The following is an 11,536-nucleotide window of genomic DNA, read 5'->3' as shown; positions in this document are numbered from 1 at the left end:
TTGGGAAAGCAGGAAGAAATGGTTTTGAAAGAGAATGTTATCAAGAAGCTTATAAAAATGTTTTCAGACAAAGTAATTTTCTGCTGATTGACTTTTAAAATACATAACTTTTTGTGGCTTATTAGAAAATGTGAATTTACTTATACAGTGACACTCTTTTATTGTAGCAGGAGAAGAGATACAAGGAAATGACAGGGTTGCTATTGTTGAAATGTTAAAGGTTTTCCTGTTACATTCTTCTCATTTTGTTTTCTAGAATTGCTACCTGCAGGCACTTTCTGTCTTATATTTTAATTATTCATGTTTTGACTATTGGACATAACTGTTTGAAAAGTAAAACAGAAATTCACAAGGAAGTGCTTATAGTTATTTGGAAGATTTAAGTGTAGAATTACCAAAATAAGTTCAGTATCTCCTAAAAGCTTTTCATAGATTTTAAAATTACCCAACTATGAATATATTCATTAGAAAATCAAACATTTTATTCTTACTGACAGGCCTAAAAATTAATTTCTATTATAGTAATTTTGAAAAGTAAATAAGCTTACATGGGAAGTAAAACCTCTATTGGGCTTTTTTCTGCTGTTTTGGCATTGAAAGTACTGGGGAAGCAAATCTTACAAAGCTTTTCATTCTGGAGGTATTGAGTGGTAGCGGAGGTGTTTTGAATAAAAGTCAGAACACTTCCTAGCTTATCCGAATCTTTGAAGTTTTGCCTGCTGTAACTGATGATGGAAAGACAATGAATGCGGTTCTTGTGACAGTGCAATTTGTTCTAAATAGAAGTGTAAAGCGTGTATTTACACGCTTTATGGCATAGTAAAATGTAGAAGGGGAGGAATGTTCCGAGACACTCTTAGAATACACTGAATCGGGGCCTACATCCGAGAGACTCATCTGTTGGAGGGATGTGGCTCTGGACATTCACAGTGACCTGTCATAAATGGCAGCTGCATCTTTGGTATCTCTGAGGCCTGGTCATCTTTGGCTTGGTTTTGCTGGCCCGCAGCTTTTATAATGATAATGCAGAAGTGTTGCAACGGTGCTTAATATTATGAATCCCCATCTCCTAGCTGCAGGGAGTTACAGCGTAATCTTATTAGATTGATAGCCTGGACTAGAGTGATGACTACATGTATTCAGATGGAAATCCTTTGTGCATTAATGTACGATAGATGCTTGCTTACTGGGTTATCATATATGTTTTGCTTTTTTTCCCCACCAGATTGGCGCTTACTTTAGCAGCATATTAGCGGAAAAGCTAAAACTTAACACTTTCCAGGACACAGGAAAGAAGAAACCACAAGTAAATGCCAAAGACAACTACTGGCTGGTTACTGCTCGGTCTCAGAGTGCAATTCACAACTGGTTCACAGATTTAGCAGGAAGTAAACCACTGACTCTTTTAGCAAAAAAGGTATCAAAATACTCCTTCCTCTGTTTCTTGCATATTGGATTGTACTGAATCGGGCTATAAGAATAGGGCAACATTTCTGAACGTGCTGGGTGTGGAGTGGTGCTGGAGGCAGCTGCTGCTCTGAGCATGTTCCCTCTCTGCAAGGAGGGTACCTGGGCAAAGGGGAACTTCTGATCTAGCTGGTAAAAAGTTCGTTTGAATAACTATGTTTTAGCTCAGGCACGTTTACCTTACTGGCATCCAGGTTCTTTGCCTGTACGCTTCACTTCAACGGTCTCTTTCTCAAGCAAAGGAACAGTTTACAGAAATTCTCATGTCTGGCAGGGAAATAATCGTCTAGGAAGCTGATGCATTCTTAAAAGAACCTGCTTGCTAACTCCAACCCCTTTGCATGCTCTTCACATTTAAATGTGTATTTGTATTAAGAATCTTTGCCTAAAGTCTTATTAGTTGCATTCTTGTTTAAGTTTCCAAATAAGGAGAAGAATTCTTGCTGCTTTGTAGCAGTCTGTATAACTGGAAAACGCAAATTTGAGCTATCTTTTTGGATACTGCATGCTGTTAAGAACAGCAGTACAAGATAAATTTGAAGTGGTCATTAAAACTCATCCAAGGTGGTGTCTAGAACACAGTAACAAAGGTGCTGTTATTCATGCCTTTCTTTCCTGAAGCTCTGTGTACAAGCAGCTAATCTTACAGTATCTGGGAGTTATTCTGAGTATAAATTAAACTGCAGTAAGGAACTCTTATTCCAAGAATATTGAGCATAAATGGACCAAAATAACAGAAGGTACAAGTTTCACCAGTTTTTGGTCTGTTGCCATGCAGTTGGTGAAGAATGTGTGCTGCTTTGGCACCAGAAAAACAAGAGCTTTGCTGTGGCAAGCATGCCACCAGCTTAAGTTTCCCCCTAACTTTCTGAGAGGATAACTTTGTGAATAGAAGTGCTAAAGAGATTTCTTTAATTATTTAAGTTTTGGTTTAAATAACCAGATATATAAACCTGCTGATAACAGTAAATAAGCATGTTAAGAACACTGCAAAACTGATTCTGCAGAGTCCCTGACTGACCACTGGAGAGCATTACAGAAGAGGGTTAGTGCTTTGTTTGCTGCTCTCTTAAGCATTGATGCACCTCTGTTCTCCAGGTACTCTGTTAGAAAGGTCGAGTATGCTTGAAGAGTAATGACGATTTTTTGGTAGGGCATAGTAAGTGTAGCATTTGTGCCTCCGCTCCCTTCTGTCTCCACTGGATGTGAAATGTCTTGTTCTCATATATGTTGCTTTAAAAATGCATTTTAAAATTATAATACCTTTATACAGAAAGATGTAAGGATTGCTGTGACAGAATAGAGTGACTTTTCACCTGGAAGTCTTGTGGGACCAGTCCCGTTGCGTGCGTGGCCAGTGCAGGCAGTATTAGCTGGCCAGGCTGTGTTGCCCTTGTTATTATGGACTCCTCTGAACCAGGGGCACCCATGAAAATGGCAGCATCTGTGTAATTGAGCCCTTACCCAGTTGATCTATTTCCATTTTCCAGAGGTTCTGAGGATCAGCTTGCAGGACTCTTTCTGCACTTTAGATGCCTTTGGCTGTGTCGAGAGCTTTGCTAGTGGCCCTGCAGGCATCTCTGAGTCGGGGAAGGATGCTCCCAGTGAAACCTGGGGGAAGTGTGGGGCAGTATCTCTCTTTTGTCGAGTCTCTGTTTCTATGTGTCTAGACAATATGTGTTGGTGTAGTGGGTTCCTAGGTTGGTGAAGAGGTCTGCCATTCTCCAGGTAGTGCAGGGTTGAGCAGAAGAGGCCCGGGCTAACCCGTAGGTGCCAGCTGCTGTTTGGACTGTGTGCTATAACTTGCTTCCTGTTTCATTTCAGGTTCCTATTCTCAGTAAAAAAGAAGATGTTTTTGCTTACTTAGCAAAATATTCTGTGCCACTGCTGCGAGCGGCATGGCTGATCAAAATGACATGTGCCTACTACGCTGCTATTTCTGAAGCTAAAATCAAGAAACGCCAGGCCACTGACCCAAATATTGGTAAACAAACATCTCTAATGTCTAAGTGCATAATAATAGCTGAAGGGGCCTGCTCCTCTTGTTTGTGACTTTGGTGTTACTAGGTGTCCAGAGAGGAATCTTTGTAGCAGGAAGGGGAATAAAAATTCTTTTAAATCAATTTCGCTTAGAAATGTGTGTCAAAGAGTACAAAGAGCCATGCAGCATAAATACTGCCCTGTTGGCTGCTTCTCCTCCCAGCTGATTCCTCCGTAGATCTCCAGGCGCAGCATCTGGGGAGTTGACTGTGCTGCATCTTCACCGCCGACATTGGTCTCTGCGGGGTTGGAAGGAGTGGCAAAGGCTGTGCTAAGATAAATGTTACCAGGGAATGAACAGAACTGCTAATTTAGAAAGCCTGGAATGAAATGTGAATTTCAAAGCTTATTTATTAGAACATAGGTGGCAATGCATTTAATTTAAGTACTAACCTTAAATGACACTATCTGGCACCAAGCCAGTGGGCCAAGCAGTGAACACCTTTAAGGTGTTCAAAGGTACTTTAACTATTATCAAAGTTGTAGTTTTACTCTCTCAATTTACATACGCTACCTACAGCTCTTCTACTGTCTAGAATGAACATTTTCCTTCTTTGTCCTCAAAATAACTGTGCTCAGAACAGACAATTTCATTGCTGTTTAGCAGCATCTCTGTACTGCTGTAAGAAATGTCTACTTCTTCCTGCCAACTCATTCTGTTGTTTCTTTCAGACTTTGCTTTGTGGTTTTATTTTCTTTAATTATTATTTGTAGGCTCATAACACTAGTTTTCACTTCGAGTTAGTTAGCCCCCAAAGTATATTTTCTGTTTTCTAGCAAACATCCTATGTTTGTTCTTTGGTGATAGTTTTAAAAATATTTTTAAAAATCAGTCTGATTTTTAGAGACAGAGAGCAAGGGGGAGGCAGCGCGTGTGACTGGCAAGAAGGAAAAGAGTCAGGTTGTTGCCTCTGTTGTTGTATAAACTCTGGGAGGCTGCTGTGCTGGGGTTAGCTTCTCTGTAGTAAGGTCAGTGCTGTTTTGGTGGGAGATTAGCACAGTTCCCCACTCCTTTTCTGACACGGGATGGGTTCAGGCTCCTTTGAGCTGTTTTGGCACTGCCAAGCGGGGCTGGGTGACTCGCTCTTTCCTTCTCTCACGTTCCCCTTCTGTCCTTTGGGCCAAGGGATGCTGAAACAGCCCCTCTCTCCAACCTCTCAGGTTGTCTTCCCTTTTCTCTTGAATGATGTAAGCATTTTTTGGGGTAGACCCTAGCAGGAGGCTCGGAGCAGGCAGCGAGAGCAGGCTGATTGCTTTCCTAATGTGTCATGAGTAGCTCTGCTAGTGATAAGAGAGCATCTGTGGCTTTCCTAGGGGGACTGAAATGGTGATGCTGGGGGCTGTTCCTTTTCCTGGGACACGTACTCGTTAGCATGTAGTTAAAACAAACACCCTCTTTCTTGGTTGTCTGGGAGTCAGGGAGAAAGGGGAGTAAGGAGGAGGTGAGGAAAGCTAAGGTTGTCCACTCTGGTGTGATAAATTGATCTAGACCTAGTTTGCTCTGGCTGGGAGTAGTAGCTCTTTGAAATAAAAGGAATTTATTTTTACTGGGAAGGTACAAGGTGGTAGTGTGCCCTGGTGGGGTAGAGAGGTACTCCTGGTTTGGCTCTGCTTTGGGCTGGCATCATGGTGGCATCCGCTTCACAGCAAGGATGAATGAAGTCAGTAGGAGTGTCTGTGGGCAGAGGTGCCGGTGACTTTTATCAGCGAGTATTCTGAGGTAGGTTACTGAAGGTTACGTCCTCTGTCCAAATTCCCTGTTTTGCAAAGGTGGTTGAGAGCTTTTTGGGAAGTAGTTTGCTGCGTGTACTGAGCAGCCTTTGACAGTTCCCAAAATGTTTTATATCTGTGCCTCAGGTAACAGAAAGGCAGTTGCATTGTTTCTAACTCAGTGGCACAGAGATACTGGTAATTGCTTTGGGAAAATTATTCTTTCATACTGTCACATGAAATAAGTTTGAAGTAGTGGATTTGGAATTGTTTTTCCAAAAGTGAGCGAATGTTTGAAGTGAATGTAGTTAAACTGCTCTATGAAAACACTAAAACCCGCTAGCTTCATACAGAAATTTCAGTGGATTTGGATAGAAAAGCATTCAACATATAGTCTGTGTATGTTGACAGAGTTGCCAATTACAAATGCAAAGGGAAAAAAGAATGAACGCGCTAGCTGAAGTCTGAGGTGGGTAGTAAACAGCAAAAATAGTTGTGTGTGAGAATGGTAGTTCCTGTAACTCTTGACAGTAAACAGGCTTAGGTTGTCAAAGCAACTGCATTATGTATTCATAAAAGAGTGTGCTCTTCTAAAATATGCTGCACGCTGATTAAATACAGCTCTGTCAGATGTTTGTCTCTGAGATACTAACAAATATCCTTGGTTGTTCCAGTTACTGTTAAGAGAATGCCTTCCTTACAATTCCTCTTTTCCCAAAGCTTTATGTATATGACCAAGCAAGTTTACTCTTGTTCACTAATTTCTCCAAGTTATACTAAATACAGAATCACTGCTGAAGCAGAGAGAAAAACTGATAATTTTTAGTAGGTTTGTGTATTTGCTAAACAGCACCTACTGACTTACCTAGGACAAAGGAAGGATAGCCAGTCTTACTGGCAGATCTCTGCACTGTGCTGGTCACTCTGACGTAAGAAACTGCTCCCGAGCTTTTGCATTCTCATCAGACTAAAAATCTGGAGGAGTTGTCTGTTTCAGAGTGATTATAGAAAGAACAGTTTCATATACCACTGCTTGTGCAAAGTCCCGTTGAGTTTTATGTTGCTATATTTGGAGGGGGGAAGGAAGAGGAGAGTAAAGGTGCAGATGGAAGGAAGTAATGAAGTATATTTATTTTATCTATTTCAAGGCTGTTTTGTGGCTGAATGCTGAAATCTGATGAAAGAGACAGGTGGTTCCCTAAAGACATACCTTGTGTCAGTGCTTTTTACATCATGCTAAGCTAGCAGACTACTTGCATACTTGACAGTACGTGTGCTTTGAGACCAATGCACAGGAGAGGCACGTAAGAAGCCCGTTAATTCACAATAGGTGCTGCATTATGCAACTGTGGGTTAATGTTTTGGAGGAATATTTTTGACGACAAAGGCAGTATAAGTTTGTTTCAATTCTCAATGTGAAAGAAACCTTTTGTCACCTGAAGTATTCTAATTGTAAACTTATTTTGTAGAATGGACTCAAATTATAACCAGATACCTTCGAGAGCAGCTGGCAAAGGTTGCGGAGTTTTATCATGTGACTTCCAGTCAAGGCAACAGCTCTGTAGGGATGCCTCAAGAGATGGAACAAGCCCTGAAGCAGTGGGACTATAATGAAAAATTGTCATTTTATATGTTTCAGGTAATACTTTAAGTAGTGCATGGATTTTTTTTTTTTGAGGTTACCATTCTTGGAAGGTACAATTTTAGAACTTACTGGAAGCTTTTGTCGTTAAGACTTGCATAAATTGTAAATGCTAATTCATTTTAAAGATTTGCTAGCTGAAAAAGCTTTGATTTGCTTAGTGTGCTTGATTGTGATTGCAGCAATGTACTCAATTATTCCATCTCTTCTATATTATCCCATCTTTTAAGAGTGTTTTTAGTGATTGTGGATCAGGCTGAGGCTGCTGTGGCACATGAAGCCTTGGGTGTTCGAGTGGTGGCCTGGCTGTTCGGTTCCACATGGTTCTAGCACAGAATAACTCTCTGGTTATTTCTACCCGAGGATAGAAATAGCAGAAGAGTTGCTGGGAGGGAGTCTGTCTGTCAGCAGTAAATTAGGCAGCCTGCTGAATCCTAACCACAGAGATCAGGCGCTGTACGCAATTGCTTCCCTATCCATAGGGCTGCCATGATGGTGGCTGGTTCCTGCGTGTCTAGTGGTGGTTGAGCGTCTTGGTAGCTCTGTGCTGACATGAGTAATGAGAGCTAAACCAGAAATGAGATAAAACTTGCAATTACACACCTTCTTGTTTACTGCTCCCAGTTAATATGTGATTTGTTATTTTAAATCCTTTAAGGAAGGAATGCTCGAGAGGCATGAGTATTTGACATGGATACTGGATGTTTTGGAAAAAATCAGACCCACTGATGATGATCTTCTTAAGCTGTTGTTGCCGCTAATGTTGCAGGTACATGCATGTTTTAAAGCCGAAATCAATATAAGTGTGATTCATACATGTTAAATGATTTTAATATTTGCGGTGGTAAAATCTATATAAACATTTTTACTTAAGACACTTAGGGGAATGTACTGCACGGTGCATGTTTGAAATTTATAAACACCTTTAAAATGTTCATGCTTTATAATCCTTAACTTTAATTGGTAGAAGGATTCTCTTATTGTAACTGGTCCTGGAGGGCAGATGAAATCTTTAAGAGACGGAAGTATAGATTTGTGTTTGAGCTGCTCTTTTCTTTTTTAACTTCTGGACTCTTAAATATTTGAGGTGATCCCTTCTAGTTTATGCATGTCTAATGTTAGATTGTTAAAGAAAATTAATACATGGAGTAGACTGTGTAGTAAACTATGCATTTTTTTTAAATTTCAGTATTCGGAAGAATTTGTTCAGTCAGCTTACCTATCCCGTCGCCTTGCTTATTTTTGTGCCAGACGCCTATCTTTATTGCTAAGTGATGGTCCTAACCTTGTAGCTGCACACTCTCCTCATATGATTATTGGACCGAGTAACCCTCCTCTGGCAGCCCCAAGTCCGACTGCCCCTGGTCCCGTGGTGAGCCCCGTACAGCTGGCTTGCTCAGATTTCCTCTCCTGCCCTCAACACCGTCCACTGGTGTATGGACTTAGTTGTATGCTGCAGGTAGGCCAATGTTCTGTTGCTCTTTGTTTTCAAGGCTATAACCATCCAGTTTATTGGAAAACAGAGTGTTTTTTGAGTGTGACAAGGTGTGCTAGTCGTTGTTTGAAATGTACCTGCATCCATTAAAGGGTGAGGACTGAGTGGGTCTGGGGGGAGTGGGAGGGTGGATTCTCCACACCGGCTGAGGCACGATGGTGGAACCACCCGGAGAAGCTTGTGCTGCTCATGTGTCTGTCTGCACCTCTGCTTTGGGAAGGAGTGACTCTGCTGCCAGCGTTGCCCAAGCCTTCCCTCTGTGATGGAGTGGTTCTGGTTGCAGTAATGCTCTGCAAATCTCGTCACGTTCTCATCACCAGTGAACCTGCGCAGTTCTGCCAGACCCCCACTGTCTGCTGAGTGCGGCTGGACAGAAGACAGCACCATACTGACTCCTGCAAGCTCTAACCTTTGAGGATTTCCTTGCTGCTTCCAGCTTGTCACTGATGCTTGGTGCCACTGCAGGCTGCATTTTGTTTTTGTCAGAATTATGAGCAGTTTATGTTGCCTTATCAACAGTTTTAAAAACTGTGGAACAGAAGAGACTGTTCACTTGTGCTTGTTGCTCGGCAATAGCAGAATTGTCAAGAGAGTAATTATTTTCTAAAAAAGGACTCGTATGATGAGCTGCGGTTGTTTGCCTTCCTGAGTGCTGACCTGGTGAAACTTCCTCAAAGCCCCCTGCTGTTGTCTGTTCCGTTGTCTGTCTCTGGGGGTTGCACAGAGATGTCCTGGTGATGGTACTAGGAGTATGCTGATTCTGGCGGGATCACAAAATCACAGAATGGGTGAGGTTGGCCGGGACCTCTTCAGATGATGTCGTCTATCCCCCCGCCCCACTCAGGCAGGGTCAACTAGAGCAGGTTCCCCAGGACCATGTCCAGCTGGACCTTTAACATGTCCACCACCTCTCTGGGCAGCCTGTTCCAGTGCTGGCCCACTCCCACAGTAAAAGAGCACTTTCTTGTGATATGCAGTGCCCTCTCTGAGGGCTGCTGCTTTCCCACAGTCGTCGCAGTGTGGGAAGTCCAGAGCGTGGAGGCAGGCTGGGTTATACGTGGGGAAGGCTCAGTTGATGCTATCTGAGGAAAGAAAGTAGGAGAGTATCCACATCCCTCTTTCTGCTGAGGGTGCATGTGTCAGGAAGTTAGATCCCATCTGGCTCTCAGCATGCTGTGACTTTTTTCCTCTTGAACATGGATCTGTCCTGGGAACATCAGCGTTTGTCTCCGTCCTGGGCTGCTGGGGTATGCTTGTGTACTCTGGCAGCTTTGCAGCTTTTCTCTACTAGCAACACAGCTGGTAATCTTTCTGCTCTTCCTGTACTATTTGGGTTTGTGTATGTGTGTGCGTTTTCTCTGCTTGTTTTTCTACCCCTTTTTCTTGTGCTACCAAGCAGGTCCAGAGGACAGCCTGGGTTCAGACAAGCTCTCTATCTTTTCAGAGGAGCATGTCTCTAGGCAATGTTTTTGCTAAGGTGCTGCTTTGTAATCCAGATCTGGACTGGGGCAGCTTCCCAAGAAGTGATGCAGCAGTCTCAAAAATAAACATCTATAAGATGAATCAACTTCCATCATTTTAGATGATATTTAAGGTCTGACCCCCAAACACCAAAGCATTCTGCTTTTGCTCTGTACAATACCAAATGCTACAGGGTAATCGGTACCTGCTGACAAGCTGTTGTAAAATGACTGTTTTGAAGCCTGTCAATGCAAAATCTTTCTTTTGAAGTAAATCTTAAGTTCATGGTACATTTCAACGACTCTTTTGTGCTTTAAAATCTTGACAGAAGAGTTGATTTTAATTAATTTCTTAAATTTTAATTTTTCACATGTAGCTTCTTTCTGTAAGCTGAACACCAAAATGACTTCTTTTTTCTAAAGCCCATTCACATTTCACAGAAAGGATCTGACTGAAATTAACCTTTGGTGATGTTCTTTGACAGCGTTACGAACGCAATACAAATGGGAATTGAACACATATATACTTAAATAATTTTTTTAATAATAGAGAAGGAAAATAATATAGTAGTTGAATTTCCTAAAATGGATGTTTTAAAGTAATTGTGCATAGGCCTGTCTTTTTGTTTCTTTCACTGTAGTAGTTAGACCAAAAGTGATTCTAGTCTCATGGACTCTTATTGTTGGTATTGTCTATCACACATGTTTAGAAAAAGAAATTACATCTGTTTTGTACTATTGCTTGCAGACTGTAACTCTTTGTTGCCCAAGTGCCTTGGTGTGGAATTATTCCACAAATGAAAATAAGAACGTTAATCCAGGCTCACCTCTGGATTTACTTCAAGTTGCTCCATCTAGTTTACCTATGCCAGGTGGAAATTCAGCATTTAATCAGCAGGTAAGCTTTTTTCATTGTCAGATTATTAAGATCTGTTTTATATCCTAAATAATGATTTGTGATCATTAGGACTACAGCCAAGTTTAGATATTTCTGTAGGTCTAGTTTCAAGACTAGTGTTGTGCTAGTTTTTGATGACCTTACTTTGTACTTCATTCAGGTACTGATTTTGTGAAAATATCAGGAATTTTGCTTATGTTCAGATGTTTTCTGTTATTAAACTGAAATTACTTTAAGATGTAAAATGGCAAATAAGAGGAAGCTTGGTGTACTGTATTGTGAGATGCGACTTTTCAGACACGCTGAAAGTTAACTTTTGCTGGCTTGAATGTAAGGAAAAGATGTTTTATTGTACAAGATGATTCGTAACAGACAAAAACATTTGAACAGAACGTACTTCAGTTTGTTGTTCCCAAATGTAGGGAGTGTTGTGGAACACTATAGGGTACCTTGCTCCTGCTGAGAAAGCTGTCACAAGCTTGAAATGAAAATTGAGACTTTCCACTACTAGCTAATTAGCAACTATTTTTTTTACAGGTTCGGGCAAAGATTTATGAAGTCGAACAGCAGATAAAACAAAGAGGTCGTGCTGTGGAGGTGCGGTGGTCTTTTGACAAGTGCCAAGAATCAACTGCAGGTAAGACAACTCAAAATGAAACAAACGTTGGGAACTTTAGGATTTACATCTGTTCTTCTTCTTTGAGTGTAATCCTGTTGCACCATGATTAATTCTAGTAATAGATTTGACAGATGGATGTAATGCAGTGTCTTCCTGTGTAAATCTTTTTTTTTCCCCTCTCCGCCCCACCCCCCCCCCCAACTCC

General features: G+C 41.4%; 1 protein-coding gene across 1 annotated transcript in view; it reads left to right on the top strand.

Annotated features, from left to right (window-relative positions):
- The first annotated feature begins 3,298 nt into the window (after nt 1–3,298).
- MED12L (mediator complex subunit 12-like) overlaps nt 3,299–11,536 on the top strand; it is a 148,172-nt gene continuing 139,934 nt past the window's right edge. Inside the window, exons 1-6 of the mRNA XM_009333967.1 lie at nt 3,299–3,451; nt 6,687–6,856; nt 7,518–7,628; nt 8,049–8,318; nt 10,563–10,712; nt 11,250–11,365. Of these exons, the coding sequence (XP_009332242.1) occupies nt 3,379–3,451; nt 6,687–6,856; nt 7,518–7,628; nt 8,049–8,318; nt 10,563–10,712; nt 11,250–11,365 (890 nt within the window). The 5' untranslated portion in view covers nt 3,299–3,378. The remainder of the gene's footprint in view (nt 3,452–6,686; nt 6,857–7,517; nt 7,629–8,048; nt 8,319–10,562; nt 10,713–11,249; nt 11,366–11,536) is intronic.

This window comes from Pygoscelis adeliae, unplaced genomic scaffold, assembly GCF_000699105.1.
Source record: "Pygoscelis adeliae isolate BGI_AS28 unplaced genomic scaffold, ASM69910v1 Scaffold241, whole genome shotgun sequence".
Taxonomy (NCBI): Eukaryota; Metazoa; Chordata; class Aves; order Sphenisciformes; family Spheniscidae; genus Pygoscelis; species Pygoscelis adeliae.
This window is presented reverse-complemented; position numbering and strand designations above follow the sequence as displayed.